This window comes from Gymnodraco acuticeps, unplaced genomic scaffold (genome assembly GCF_902827175.1).
Source record: "Gymnodraco acuticeps unplaced genomic scaffold, fGymAcu1.1, whole genome shotgun sequence".
Lineage (NCBI taxonomy): Eukaryota > Metazoa > Chordata > Actinopteri > Perciformes > Bathydraconidae > Gymnodraco > Gymnodraco acuticeps.
Window position 1 is genome coordinate 900,323 of NW_022989937.1, and position 16,596 is coordinate 916,918.

General features: G+C 40.1%; 1 protein-coding gene across 2 annotated transcripts in view; it reads right to left on the minus strand.

Moving 5' to 3' along the window:
* The window catches only part of LOC117542393 (serine palmitoyltransferase 2-like), a 34,485-nt gene extending 28,800 nt beyond the window's left edge, over nucleotides 1-5,685 (minus strand). Inside the window, exons 1-2 of one of the 2 annotated variants that reach the window (XM_034210050.1) lie at nucleotides 5,330-5,685; nucleotides 384-578 (exon numbers count right to left, since the gene is read on the minus strand). In XM_034210050.1, the coding sequence (XP_034065941.1) occupies nucleotides 384-578; nucleotides 5,330-5,482 (348 nt within the window). In that variant the 5' untranslated portion in view covers nucleotides 5,483-5,685. Of the gene's footprint in view, nucleotides 1-383; nucleotides 579-5,326 lie in introns of both variants that reach the window. The other variant, XM_034210048.1, reaches the window with a different exon arrangement.
* Nucleotides 5,686-16,596: the final 10,911 nt, after the last annotated feature.

Here is a 16,596-nt window from a genome sequence, read left to right on the forward strand (position 1 = left end):
TATTGAGAATAGGTAGCTAACGTTAGCTCGCTAACTAGAAAGATAGACAGCTAAAGTTGGCAAGTTGGCTAGATTGGTTATCAGATAGCTCACAATCGATAGGTAGTTAGATACACAGGAAGGCATTACAAAATGTCCCCATGAGATTTCAGGCCCTTTTCATACATCGTCATCCTGCAGTCACCAACAGAGAATGGAAGCTGTATAACCAGTTGGCTGCAGTGTAGCTGTTAATATTTTCTAATATAATTCATGATGTATAACGTTGCTGCTATTGCCAAACCAGAAAGAAAACAGATTTGCCTTTAAACAGAAAGTCAGGGGGGCTACATAAATGAATACAAAGCTGTGCACTAAAGGATCAGGTTTGTGGCTTCTCCTACCCTCTGTTCCTCCTTCTCCCCGGCGATGTTGCATCTTTCGATCTTCCAGTAACGGAGAAAGTCTCGCAGGTAGCCGAAGATGGTCAGAATGCCGTAGCTCATGTAGGTGAAGACGGCTGGCAGCATGGGCGTCTGCTCGTAAGACTCAACGAAGGGCCGACAGTACGGGACGCCATGATGCGATGTTGCATTGACCTGGAGACATGGAAAGCAAGCATTGTAGATAAATGACATGCACATAGGAATTGCCAGTTTTCATCAAATGTATCTCCCAATAATAGTATCTGTGAGTTCATATTACTATTTATTTTCATTTGGGAAATAACAATATTATAGATTTTGAAAAATGTAAATGTTCTGGTTGGAATATGCCCACAACAGAAAAGCTTAAAAGTTGACAGAATAATCATTACAATGATGTATTAAGTATTCAAACTAAATATTCTGTTTACTGTTGGTTTTATGTGGACCCTGTGCAGTGGTGGAACTAAAGTATGTACTACTAGCTTCTTTGTCTTGGACATTGTACTTCTAACTCCACTACATTTATTTTTATTACTTTAGTTAGCACAGGCAGTATGATAAAAAATACTTTTTTGAACATCTACATGTCACAGTAGAGGCACAAAATAAAAATATGAACCTGAAAATGAGTATAATAAGACCTCTTCAACCTTTCATGTTAAAATCCACTTCATATAAATGTGCAGCCTGACGTCCTGTGACTTCCTCTCCTTTTTTCCTAATGAGAAAACAGTTTGTCTTCTGTTATAGTTGGCTGAGATTGCTGCAACTCATTTAAAGGTGACTTATGTGCAGTCTTATTGTAAGTGGAGGGGAGATAACATGGTATCAGCTCTGGTGCAGCTGTACACTAACTATACAGGGAAGAAAACACTGTTTGACAAATGACAGGGGGGAAAGCTTTTGCATTCCAAATATGGGAAGATCTAGCTTGTGTTGATGTTGTGTTTTTATGTGCATTTGCAGCAGAGTGACTGATAAATAAACTCAACATGGATATGATCTTTTATACTGAAACTCCACATGTCTATTTTCTGGACAGAAGCTCACGACTCTCAGACTTGTTGCAGTTAGCCTTCCCCATCATGCGCGTTTCGGTGCTCATGGCTATTAGGCGCTGCATGTGACCAGTCATGCCTCCCTCTCAAATACCTTACAGAGTAGCAACGCTGACATCTGCACGCACAATAATCAGCTGAGGTTCACTCACCACTTTATCAGCCTAGTTAGCTGAAACATGAGCAGAAGAAACGGGGTTTTCCCAGCACTGCAATGGCTGGTGAGGACAATGACCTGTCAACAGTTATTTAGCTTCAAAATGTCAAGATGGAATTGATTTGAAGTGAACAACCGAGGAAGATGCAAGTATTTTAGCATGTTCAGTGTTTCCCCTGCCATTGTCTTGGCCCCGCCAACGGAGTCCCACGCCCCCCCTGAAATTCAAGGTGTTTAAAAAGAAAAAGAAAATTATAATTTTTTTATAAAGTTTTTTTAATTTATATATATATTAGGGCTGTCAAACGATTACAAATTTTAATCAGATTAATCACAGCTTAAAAATTAATTAATCATGATTAATCACCATTCGAACTATGTCCAAAATATGCCATTTCTTTATGTATATTGTTGTGGGAATGGAAAGATAAATGAAAGAAGGCGGATATATCCATTTAACATACAGTATCTATGTTTATTATAACATTTTTCTGCGTGTCAAAATGAAAGACAACCCACACACCTATCAATCATCAAACCGTGGGGTCTTAATTCATTACGTGTTGATTTCTATCAACGGGGGGCGTCTATCGTTATTCCAACCCAGTTTAGATTTTGCTTCCGCATTACGCAAGAACGTAGCTCTACGCGATAGCGTCATAGCCTTCTTCTTCGGCTGTTATAGCAACCTGGCGTTACATCTCTATGGGCGGCAAATATGAATCTGACAAGCGAAATACCGTCCTTTTAAAACGCCCATAATTATAATTATAATTATAATAATAAAATAGTGCTTCTTTGTCAATATGACTGACGACCACACTTATGCAGTGCTGAGGTAATGTTAATTCATCATTTAATATTAATTCCTGATGGATATAAGAGGGATACATTAGCAAACATCTGTATATATAGCCTATATAATGTTTCGTTTTTTTGTTTGTCATGTAACATATTAACGTTTTGACCTTCTGTTTAGGATGTAAAGGTATCTATTTAATATGTTATGTAATGTCTATTTTGTTATATAATACAACATATAACATTTGACATTAATAACATATAAACGTTTGTAAAATATAAAAATGAAATGTTGGGACATTTATAAAAATGTATTCCTTTACATAAAAGTGCTTTCCAGAGGTGTAAGAAGTGATAAGATCTTGAACTGTACTTGAGTAAAGGTACAAGTACCAGAGTGTAGAAATACTCAATACTTTTATTATATTGTGTTGTTTATATATATATGTATGTGTGTGTAGAAATGAATTAATATAAAGTGTATGTGAGTGTGTGTATAAATGAATGAATACATCTGTGTGAGTACATATAAGTGTGTGTTTATATGTTTATAAATGAGGGGGGGGGGGGGGGGGGGGGGGGGGAGCGCAGTCGGTTGGCGTAGTTTTGGCATAATTCCGTTGTACAGACCGACGTTAACAGCAGCTCTGTCTGTGCACACAGAGACCGACTCTGTCGTCCGGTGATCTAACCGCCTTCTGGAAAAGCTTCACAAGTACGTCGGTACGCAAATGCGCTTTGTGACACAAGTGACCGTACGCATTTCAGAGAGATTACGCACATAACCTGCGTACCAGTTATGTGCACCCCTGTACTACAGCAAAAGTATTCTCCGTCGGGACTTCCTGCAACAACACCACGCCGTTATCAAAGATGTTCTATTGAGAAGACGATCACTACGTGACAAAAGTTTTCAAAACCGTGGCTACTGAAATCAATCTTACTAGCTGCTGTCTGTGCAATTTACTCCGCCCGAGTTGGCAGACTTTATTTTGCTTACTTTAACATCATTTTTCATGGTGGGGCTAAGCCATTTCTTGGTATGGGTGTAGCCTACCCCAGCCATACTCTGACGCTGCCACTGGTGGCACGTATGGGGCGGGCCATTCTGCACATGCGTTAAATGCGTTAAATATTTTAACGCAATTAATTCAAAAAATTAATTACCGCCGTTAACGCGATAATTTTGACAGCACTAATATATATATATATATATATATATATATATATATATATATATATTGCACCAAATTGCAACTAATCTATATCTACTGTCACTTTTCACATTGAACATGTGCTCTTTCATTTTAAATAGTGAGTTTAGTGTTGTTGACCCTAAGAAACACTGATGCATTCCTCAATAACAAAAATCCACAGCTCCTCTCTCTGCTCCAGAGGATTTAAAATATATATATTCTAATGCAGCTTATTTAAATAAACTGGAAGATTTAAACTCATGTGTTTTCCTTTTCCTGTATTGTGTTCTATAGCTTTCTGTGCATGTAAATGATCTGCAAAGGCTAAAATCCCTGTGTTTCCTCCAGAGGGAGTTTCTCTCCCACACACTACCCCCCACCGCCTGCCTGCTAGGCCTACATTGGACTCTTTGTTTACTTCTGTAACATAGTGACAGCACTATGTAACACTCATGCTTCTATTGGCTAGGCTCCAACACATTGTACCTAATATGCTAAGGGTGGGACATCTCTAAGCATTTGACCAATCACAACAGAGCCGGTCAGCTGACCAATCAGAGCCAACTGGGATATCACAGTAGAGGTACAACATATAAATATGAACCCTAAATTAAGGCTCTTTAAACAAAGTAAAACTCTGTATCACAACATGACAATGAGTCTGAACGTTCACAATGTCTGAGGGGACATATTCATTTTCACAGAGGGTGAATCCAATGGTGCAAAATGAATGAGCGCCCTAGGACAATGTTGTTTTGAGGCACGCATGTAGTCTCTATGGACAGCAGGTGTATTGGTTCAAAGTCTCCCTATTCACTAACTCATCATCTTTTTTATGGAGGGAGTTGCTCACTTTTACAAACTTGTATAGCCACTGAAGTGTGCAATATACACCATCAAATGAGCCTAAATGCTGACGAGTATGTTATAGTTTAAAAAACGGAAATAAGAACACAAAGTAATATACTAAAGTGTGCACCACATAACAATTACCCTACTTACTAAGATGGACTATGTCTAAAATGATGATTTCATCCAGGGAGAGAAATTATGTAAATGCATCATGAGCTACTTGATTATTTTAGAAATCGTGGTTATATCTTCGTCACAAGTGAACATATGTTATCACATTTGTAAAGAGGTCTGCAGAAAGACCTAGTCTTAAATTCGGCATACATATTATGAACTTAAATTCAGTGCAATATGTCACGTTTCGGAGTTGTCACACCCGCCTTTTTTTTTTTAAATCAACCTCCCTCTTATAAAATAACTGAGTGGGCGGTGGAACGCAACACGAGACCCCTCATAAAGTTTACATTTTAACACATTTAGATAATAATTGATGCAATTCTGATGCTGCCGAATTGAAAAGAGTATCGCAACGATTGAGATCAATGGATGTATTCATATATTTTGGGTAAATATAACTTTAAGAAAGGGCGACAACTCTTTAAACTATAGTATTTCATACGGGATTTGGCGTTCGCTCGGTAATCGAGAAAAGCAAAGCTCGATGACAACAAACTGTCAGACAATAAGGAGCAGGGCTCGGTTAATACATGTAAGCTGTCATACAGTGTTATACTAATATCGCCTAAGTTCATACAAATTACAACATGACAGTATTTCTGGGTGTTTCCGGATCCACACAACAGATGCCTCCCAGGCTTCACCAGCCTCCACTCCCCGTCCCATCCCGGGCCTCACCTCCTCCTCCTCCTCGGGCTGGCCGTGGTGCTTGGACTTCTTCTCATGGCAGCGGTAGAGGCTCTTCGCCAAGCCGTTTCTCTCCGGCTTCAGTCCGTTCTTCACACGCTGACACACGTCCCCGTTCGCTGGCTTGGTGCTGGGGCTTTCGGTCATTGCTGGCCAACGATTGTGGAGCCGCTAAGGTAACTTGCATGTAGGAACACTGCGCCTGCCTGCGGTGCAAGGCGGTGACAGTATCCGAGCTGGGAACGTTTACAACCACACTACAAACTCTTTCACACACGCCCAACACACACATGCATCACACACACCGAACCCACACTATGGAACCTGAAAATACAGACACTAGATACCGGAAATCAACGCCCATTAGGGAGCATTGGAGGAGGGGCGGGGCCACGTGTTTCACATTTAGAGAAGGGCGGGGCTTGTCGACAATAAACTTGATTGACACTTGAATCGTTAAGTAAGGGGTTGTGACATTTTTTACAGTGGGGAAAAATAAACGGTAAAGTTACATCAGAGAATCTCTCTGATGTAACTTTACCGTTTATTCTATACATGTATTAACCGAGCCCTGCTCCTTATTATCTGACAGTTTGTTGTCATCGAGCTTTGCTTTTCTCGATTACCGAGCGAACGCTATAGTTTAAAGAGTTGTCGCCCTTTCTTAAAGTTATATTCATCCAAAATATATGAATAAATCCATTGATATGAATCGTTGCGATACTCTTTTCAATTCGGCAGCATCAGAATTGCATTGTAAAAATGTTCACAACCCCTGACTTAACGATTCAAGTGTCAATCAACATTTTTTAAAGTTTTTATTTTAAATTTTTATTTTTCCCAACTGTAAACAATTTCACAACCCCCTAATATAATATTCGGCATAGCCTACGGCTCGAATATTATATTGTTGTTCAAATACTTTTTGTTTTTACTCAAAAATAAAACTGAAATGTAATTATATTTTCACAACACATCATTAAATATGGCAATAAAAGCCACTTGTATCCAAATGACAACTTTTAGCTGGAACTATACCGGCTAGATTTTTTATTAATAACCAATTAAAAAATATGTATGGATGGAAACTTTTCACATTAGTGAAGCAGGAGGAATATAAAGTAAAATATAACCTAAAACTCTTACACTGGTTATAAACAAGAGGTCAAATAAGTGCCATGGTATATTAAATACAAATACTGATGTTATAGAGGTCCCGATTTGAGTTTCGTGTTAATGTATTCATCTGCAAAGATATAATGTAACCCACACCCTAACCCTAATGTAATAGTGGTTGATAAAAAGTAATTTAATATTAATATAATTCACACAGTATAAAATTATTGACATTTTATTAAAATGAGTGGAAAATGTAATTGAAACACGAGAAAGTATCTCGTGAGCATGAGAAAATAACCCGTTATCCTGACTTTTTTTTGTTTTTGTTGAGAAAGTTATCGGTGCACCAAGGAGGAAGTGGAGCACACAGGAGCAGGGCCGTCCCTGGCCAACTGGAGGCCCCACGCAAAGTTATATGATGAGGCCCTCTTTTTCGTGAGCATCGACGGGGGGGTTGCTAGTGGAGCCTCGCAGCAGCGATACCACACTAATTGCGCCGCATAAGCACATAGGTGCACCGCATTTGCGGCTCAGTTGAGGCTCCCCCCGCAAGGTGAGGCCCCCTCCGCAAGGTGAGGCCCCCTCCGCAAGGTGAGGCCCCCTCCGCAAGGTGAGGCCCCATGCAGTCTGCATGATCGGGAGACAGGAGACAACCATTTCATTGCAGACTGTTATGATTACGTGGGGAAATGACAGTGCATACATTATTTGAGATATATTTCGAACTCAGACTTAATTTTATGGACATTTCGGCCAGGGGTGTAGAGCTCATTTGTTTAAGCACCGGATTGGCAAAACAGGAGAGTCTGTAAACCAGTTTGCTTTGATCTATGAATTAATATCCATGACTCGCAGAGTACCAGCTGCCTGCAGCTGTTTTAAAGGGAAACAAACACTCAGAACACCTACACACAGAGCGGAGCTGAGCAGAGCACAAACAGACTCACATCATGCACCCTGGTGACCAGACCTCTCCTTCATTAAACTAACCAAAAGGGGACTAATCGGGCAGTTCGATGTGTGTAGAGGTGTGTGTGGAATCTGTAGAATCTGGAGAATCACAGAACGGCCAGTCGTCAAGGGCCTTGACGGCCGGCTCGGTTCGCTGACGGCCGGCACCGCCCTTACATGTTTATGTTTTTAAACGGCATCATTGAAGTTGCGCTGACAGGCGACAGAGGTCCACCGTTTCCACGCAGCGAGGCTCCCCCCAGGTTGACAGTTCACTAGCACCCCCCCTTGACAGTTTACTAGCACCCACCTCAAATAATGTATGCACTGTCATTTCCCCACGTAAACATAACAGTCTGCAATGAAATGGTTGTCTCCTGTGTGCTCCACTTCCTCCTTGGTGCACCGGTAACTTTCTCAACAAAAACAAAAAAAAGTCGGGATAACGGGTTAGTTTCTAGAGATACTTTCTCGTGCGCACAAGAAACTAACTTGTTATCCCGACTTTTTTTTTCTCTCTATCTCTCTCTTATTTTTACCATGTCCCTTTAGGGGCTCCGTAGTAAAGGAAGTACAAGTCTAAGGTTGCGTTCCAATAGTCCATTTAGCTTAGGAACCTTCCTAACCAAGTGAAATGACCCGGAAGTCCCTCAGTGGCAGCCATGATAAGTGCTGTTCCAATTCTCTAAATGAAAGGAAAGGAGGTTTCAAACTTCCTTTATAACCTCCTTTAGCTTAGGAACCACTGGACCTCCCTTACCGAAAGGAGAGGAGAAAATGCTGCCCCACAATGCATTGCAGCCGCAGCATTTGCCGTCACTCAACAGTCGGCCGTTCACGGAAACAACCGATTATGACCGAGAAATTATATCATGAAAGTTACGAGGCTTATTAAGCATTTTAAAACGTATGTGGTAAGTGCTTTGTTCTGAACGTTCATCAGTATTATAATCAAAAAGAGAAATATGAACATTAGTTTTTACTGAAATGGTCAAATAAAGTCAACATCTCACAGTCTTTACTGAGCTGTGTGGGGTTTGTTCAACTTTTAAAAGATGTTTGAATGGTGATATACACAGTGATAGATGTTAAGGACTAACGTTTATAATAAATACATTTGTATTGATTTTAAGATCTTTTCATACAATTATACGTATTGGGATCATTTAGGGAGAGGGTGATGAGCATAAGTTTCACTTTCCTTTTTTATTTCAATTCCAACTTTGGTCATGAAGAATATGTTTCTCTGTTGTCCACGTTCATAAAACAACAGCATCAGAGCACGGTACAGAGTCTCTAGATGAGTCCGTCGTTCTTATTAAACATCCATGTTGTAGTCCGCTGTATAGAAAACTGTGGTTTCCATAGTTTCCCCACAGCAGCAGACGCACATTCATGACGTCCGCTGGCGCATCATAAACACGTCGGATAGTGAAAGTTCATTCGGATTCTCTAAAGCATTTAGGAGCTGATTTTTGGATTATCGGAACGAAACCTAAGGTTGCGGTCGGATAATCCAAAAATCAGCTCCTAACGTCTAACCCTATCGTCTATCCCTTGACCTCTGAGTGAAACGTCACGGGGTTAAGTGATAGTAGATAGGAGAATTCAAAAGGATTTAGGAGAAGAGACTGCGGTACTTTAGAGAATCCGAATGCACTTTCACTATCCGACGTGTTTATGATGCGCCAGCGGACGTCATTTTGTGCGTCTGCTGCTGTGGGGGAAACTATGGAAACTACAGTTTTCTATACAGAGGACTACAACATGGATGTTTAATAAGAACGAGGGACTACTGTAAACTCATCTAGAGACTCTGCACCGTGCTCTGATGCTTTATGCTTTATGAACGTGGACAACAGAGAAACATATTCTTCATGACCAAAGTTGGAATTGAAATAAAAAAAGAAAGTGAAACTTATGCTCGTCACCCTCTCCCTCCGGTCTACATTAATACAAATGATCCCAATACGTATGATTGTATGAAAAGATCTTAAAATCAATACCAATGTATTTATTATAAACGTTAGTCCTTAACATCTATCACTGTGTATATCACCATTCAAACATCTTTTAAAAGTTGAACAAACTCCACACAGCTCAGTAAAGACTGTAAAATGTTGACTTTATTTGATCATTTCAGTAAAAACTAATGTTCATATTTCTCTTTTTGATTATAATACTGATGAACGTTCAAAACAAAGCACTTTGGCAACTTACCACATGCGTTTTAAAATGCTTAATAAGCACCGTAACTTTCATGATATAATTTCTCGGTCATAATCGGTTGTTTCCGTGAACGGCCGACTGTTGTGTGACGGCAAATGCTGCGGCTGCAAGGCATTGTGGGGCAGCATTTTCTCCTCTCCTTTCGGTTAGGGAGGTCCAGTGGTTCCTAAACTAAAGGAGGTTATAAAGGAAGTTTGAAACCTCCTTTCCTATCATCTAGAGCAGTGGTTCCCAACCTTTTTTCCCAAGAGCCCCCCCAAATGACTCCTGTTGGAGGTTGCGCCCCCCCCCCCCCTCACACACACAACAGCGGTAATTCAAGTTTTAAAAGTCTCAAATTGCTACAACTACTGTCACAAACTGGATGAATGTGGAGTATTTTGTTAAAGGAGGATTAAAGCGTAATTAAGGAGCACTGTTGGAGTGACTTTGATGGTTATTGGACTCAGGATTAATTCATTTGGATTCCCGCTGTATGAAGAAATTAAAGGACGGCGCAAGTGGAAACAATTCACAAGGGGATTAAACTGTTTAAAACACATGCTCAAAGTAAGCCGGATTTTGCCCATATGTGGATTCAAAAGTCGTAAATAATATACAAAATGGAGGAGACCGATCTGATCGGAGCAACTGTGACAAATAATCCAACTGAAACCGGCATGGACAATGATACGTTTTAAAAATGCGCTTATCCAGAAAAGCCTGGTTTGGACACTTTACGGGCAGAAGAAACATTTCTATTAAAAAAAGAATTACACATTTCCGTCTTGTTATGCCTATAATAGCTACTAACTTGAAGTAAAAAAAAAGAAAAAATGTAAAAAAAAGAAAAGTCTAAATATGATATTTGGCCTCAAATCATCTAAGGCCTGGCGCCCCCCCTGCAACCTTTGGGAACCACTGATCTAGAGAGAATTCGAACGAAACTTATCATGGCTGCCACTGAGGGACTTCCGGGTAATTTCACTCCGTTAGGAAGGTTCCTAAACTAAATGGATTTAAGCCTAAATATTTTGTGGAAATTAAAGTTAGGCTACTCCCTCTGGTGGTTAAATGTTATATTGCTCGAACATGTGTCACATTTTCATTCTTACTAACTACAGATGAAGGGACAAACAGTGGGTTACATTTAACGGGATTACGTAATTATTAGACATAACAAGTATTCCCATACAGTTATATAAACAATAGGGATTACCAGCTGGATGACAATGATACAATACATTTGAAAACAAAGATGTATATCATAAGAATACTTTTTTCCTGAATTTCCTTTTTGGATTTTTACTTAGGCTACTTTCATTCAGCTTTAAGTATCCTTTTTTTTAAAATGGATTTGTACTTAAAGGCAGATGCACCAGCAATGAAATGTTTAAGACAACAACGAAAAGATGTTTCAAAATAAAAATATAGTGGTGAATGATTTTGGGTTTGTGGTTTATTTTTATTTTCCTTTTAATGATCATCATGTATGCACAGAGGGGCGTGTGTAAATGCGCAGCGCTTTGGAACCATGCCTCTGTCTTCAGGCTGCTGTATAATTACAACTGTCGCGATAAATAAAAAGTTGTTGTAGCCTATATGAATGAGAACATTTTGTATGTAAACATATTAACACTGGCAACGTTAATTTTCCGGGTTTTTATTTCAGTTCAAAATGTTAATTTGTTTGTCTTGCAATAAGACCCTGTTTACACGAGAACAAAACGGGTTGGATCCGCATAGTTTCTCTTGCGTATAGCCCTTTCATTTACACGAGGCCGTAACAAAACGATAGAAACGGACCCCACAAACGATAACGGGTCTCAAGGTGGACAGATTTGCAAACGAAACGCTCTGGGGGTTCAAACGGATCCGTCTGTACACCTCTATACGATCATTTTCTGATAACGATGAAATAGCCCCGCCTCCCTCTCCCCACGTCTCCTGCTCAGAGATCAGCTGCTGGGCTGTCCGAAGAGGGGGAGGAAAAGAGAGGCTCAGTTTTTTATTCTTATATTATTATATAGAGTCGTTATCAATTTGTTTTAAAGCTCAATAAATAACAAAGAAGACCTCTGACCGGCACTTTTCTAATTTTGTACGGAAGATTTCAACTTTAACGGACATGTTGACCGGCGAAAAAAATGTTAACGGAAACTCTGCCGCACGGTCAAGCCCGCCTTAACCTGCCATCAGGCCCTGGGGCTGATAGTTTTTGTAGGCCCCCTATTTAAACAACAAATCAAAGTCATTTATAGCCTCGGAAGGCTCTGTGATCGCACTTCTCCACTCTGCTCTACGCGCGCCTGGTCCTCTCCTCCAGATGAGTGACGTATCAGGCCTCCCTCATGTATTTGTCCGGTTGCCGTTGGCTCCCCTCCACGTAGCAAGTCCTCGTCGTCCTCCCATCTCCTCCAACGGATAATGTCCCTCCTGTCTGTTTTTCCTCTCTTCCTACTCCAGCTACTCCATCGCTATCAGAACCAGACGGCCTACTTGGCTCCGAGGCCCCGCGGCCGGTGTTGTGCCGTAGATTGAAGCCTTGCCGTAGATTGAAGCCTTGCCGTAGATTGAAGCCTTGCCGTAGATTGACATCGGCAAGGCGGGGACGCGCAAACGTGACGTCATCTGACGTTCGTCTAGTTTAATAAACTTTTCTCCCTCTTTTGAATGATATATTTCCCATCAGATTAAACAGCAAACGGCTGAATAAATAATGTGCATACAATTGCGAGGAGGCTCGTTTTAAGGACACTTTTCAGATAGTCACAATCTTCGTATTGGAACAAACTTCCGTTTTTGAGTACAGTCCCACTCTGTTATATTCCTCCTTCCTACAGAACAGATAATGACAGGATAATATGTCATTTGTCAGTATAGTCCTATTTCTTAAAACCTTCTCTGTTGTTTAAGTGTCTGATAACCACGAATAGTAAGCAATTATATAACAGTAATGATATAACATATGTCAGACACTGTGTTATTTTCAAGCAAGCCTAAGATAATGTGTTCAAACTGGCTTCACTCGCTTTAATTGCTCCTTTGAATGTAATTTTCCTCTGTGGTTTCCTACTCAACACATGTTTGTATTGTAATGCCACTCATATTTTATTTTGTATTGTATTTTAAGGTGACATTGAATGCTTTGAAAGGTGCCCTAAAATAAAGTGTATTATTGATCTTATATCTGTGCCTATATCACACTATTAATGTTCCTTATTTTAGATCTGCACTGTTCTCTATAACATGTTCAGCAGAGCAGGTATTTCTCCTTCCAGATATGGCACGCCACCCCCCCCCCCCCCCTACAACTTTGTCCAGGACAGTCACAACTTCACCACAATCACACTGGTGTTGCATGTTCCCCTCTAGTTTATGCTCACCAAAGCATTTTACTCTGGGCCCAGCAAGTCAAAAACCACAGAGGGGCTTCCATATCCGGCAGTGCAGTTGCTAGAGCTGCCGGATTTTGAAGCGCCCCCTGTAATTTTGGCCAGGATAGTCACAATGTCACCAAAATCACACTGGTGCTTGCTGTCCCCCTCTAGTTTGTGCTCACAAAAGCATTTTACTCTGGGCCCTGCAGGTGAAAAACTAAAGAGGGGCTTCAAAATCCGGCAGCACCAACACCTGATCTGCCGGATTTTGAAGCCCCTCTTTAGTTTTTCACCTGCAGGGCCCAGAGTGAAATGCTTTTGTGAACACAAAGGGGAACAGCAAGCACCAGTGTGATTTTGGTGAAGTTGTGACTATCCTGGACAAAGATATAGGGGGGGTTCCAAATCCGGCAGGAGAAATACCTGCTCTGAACATGTTATGTAGAGAACAGTGCAGATCTTCCCTATTGACACCAGGATTAACCTAGTCTAAAATAAGGAACATTAATAGTGTGATAGAAAATGAAATGTAATGTAATAGAGGCACAGATATAAGATCAATAATACACTTTATTTTAGGGCACCTTTCAAAGCATTCAATGTCACTTTAAAATACAATTAAAAAAAATATATGAGTGGCATTACAATACAAACATGTGTTGAGTAGGGATATATAAAAATGATATTCAAAGGAGCAATTCAAGTGAGTGAAGCCAGTTTGAACACATTATCTTTTAGGCTTGATTGAAAATAACACATGTCTGACATGATCATATAATTATGTGATCATTACTGTTATATCATTGCTTACTATTCGTGGTTATCAGACACTTAAACAACAGAGAAGGTTTTAAGAAATAGGACTATACTGACAAATCACATATTATCCTGTCATTGTCTGTTCTGTAGGAAGGAGGAATATAACAGAGTGGGACTATACACTCAAAAACGTAAATGTATTCCAATACGAAGATTGTGACAGATCTGAAAAACCTGTCCTTAAAACGAGCCTCCTCGCAATTGTATGCACATTATTTATTCAGCCGTTTACTGTTTAATCTGATAACTCAAAAGAGAGAAAAAAGCTTAGAAAAGGGCGAACGCTCAATACAGGCGATGACGTCACCGTTGCGCGTCCCCGCGAACAGGGCTTCAATCCACCGCAAGGCTTCAACCTACGACATAACACCGGCACCGCTGCCGCTCGGTACAGAACTCATCTGTCCTTCCTCCTCATCATGGCCTACAGGTTTAAAATAACCTGTAAGCGTTGGCATGTTTTGTAATAGCTGCTTGTCTCGAAACTCCTTTTCCCTCAACAATTTCCTTTTCAGAGCGCCACTCTCAAACTTTTTCTTCTCCGACATTTTCTCCTAAACAACCTTCATCTGTCACTCAATCACTCGCAATTTGAATAAGTCACATGTGAAACATATTCTCATTCTGATTGGCTGTTAAGTGGTGCCCACTGACTGTTACAGAGTCATCATTTTTGAGAAACATCTCTGGAATCCATCGATCTGATTGATTAGCGGAGCAAATGATCAAAATAGTATGGAGGGAAGATATTTGCGTTTGGATTACTGGTCTGGGGGAAGCTCACGAGTGTGTGTGTGTGTGTGTGTGTGTGTGTGTGTGTGTGTGTGTGTGTGTGTGTGTGTGTGTGTGTGTGTGTGTGTGTGTGTTTGTTTGTGTAATTTTGTGTTTGTGTGTATTGTGTTTGTTTCCCGGGGAAAACACTCACGAGAAACACCGGCTGTTGTTATACTTGCTGTGACGTCAAGTTACTCCGTTCTCCGCTTGTAATTATGCCGTTACAAGCTTCAAAGTTGTATGTATCATTTGAATTTGCCGAAACAAGATTTATAATCTGAAAGCCAAGAGGTTGTTTAATTAAAGTCAGATGAAAACAAACTGTAACGGACCCTGCCGTGTTATCTATGATTACTATACACCTTACATTCATAATTTCAGCCGGAGGGAGGGGGGGCAGCGCTGTGGAAGAGCAGGGTGGCGAGTGAGAGCTGTCATCTTCCCTTTACAAGCTTCAAACATGTATTTATTGTGTGATTTTGGAAATAAAAGTTTCATATTCTGAAAGCCAAGACTTTGTTTATTTAAACATTTTTAAAAACACCCGAAAAAAAAAAAATGTGAATGTTTGAATGTATTGTAGTTGCTTTTATGAACTGCACGTACACGCGCTCAAATCGTTCTTGAAAGAATCCCAGAGTTCGGCACAAGTTGGACTGTCACTATGGATACAGGCAGCTGCAAGTGCGCATTAAGAGTTGAACAGGAACAACAAATGGGCTGATCCATTTCCTCGATCATCAACAGGTAGGGAATAAACGACAAGGGTTGGGAGGGTTTTTTATAAATGTATTCCGTTACAATTACTAACTACCTGTTAAAAAAATTGCCCCAGTAACTTAATCTGAGTATCGAAATATAAAAGGAATGTAACCTGATTACTTTCCGTTACTTTTGGTTAACCTCAATATCAATTAAAATAAATGAAAGAGAAAAATAAATATAAATAAGATGTGTTTTTTTTAGGGCCGGGACTCGATTAAAAAAATTAATCTAATTAATTAGAGGCTTTGTAATTAATTAATCGAAATTAATCGCATTTTTAATCACATATAAATATTTGACCTGAGAACAGTGAGAAGCAATTTTTTTCACATGGATTTTAGTATACCATTAGGCGCATTCCCACCGCAGTACTTTTCCCACAAAGGTTCATGAGAACTTAGTTCATGAGAACTCTTTGAACCTGGGGGTGGATTAGGCAAATGAAGCCGCTGACGTCACTTCTTCTTCTTCTGCTTTGTACGGTGGCCCTGAAGTGCAAGACACCACAGCATTTCAGAAAACACTACAGCATTTCAGAAAACACCACAGCATTTCACAAAACACAACAGCATTTCAGAAAACACCACAGCATTTCACAAAACGCCGCAGCATTTCAGAAAACACAACAGCATTTCACAAAACGCCGCAGCATTTCAGAAAACACAACAGCATTTCAGAAAACACAACAGCATTTCAGAAAACACCACAGCATTTCACAAAACACAACAGCATTTCAGAAAACACAACAGCATTTCAGAAAACACCACAGCATTTCAGAAAACACCACAGCATTTCACAAAACACAACAGCATTTCAGAAAACACCACAGCATTTCAGAAAACACAACAGCATTTCAGAAAACACCACAGCATTTCAGAAAACACAACAGCATTTCACAAAACACCACAGCATTTCAGAAAACACCACAGCATTTCACAAAACACCACAGCATTTCACAAAACGCCGCAGCATTTCAGAAAACACAACAGCATTTCAGAAAACACCACAGCATTTCACAAAACACAACAGCATTTCAGAAAACACCACAGCATTTCACAAAACACTACAGCATTTCACAAAACACCACAGCATTTCACAAAACACTACAGCATTTCAGAAAACACCACAGCATTTCACAAAACACCACAGCATTTCACAAAACACTACAGCATTTCAGAAAACACCACAGCATTTCACAAAACGCCGCAGCATTTCAGAAAACACAACAGCATTTCAGAAAACACA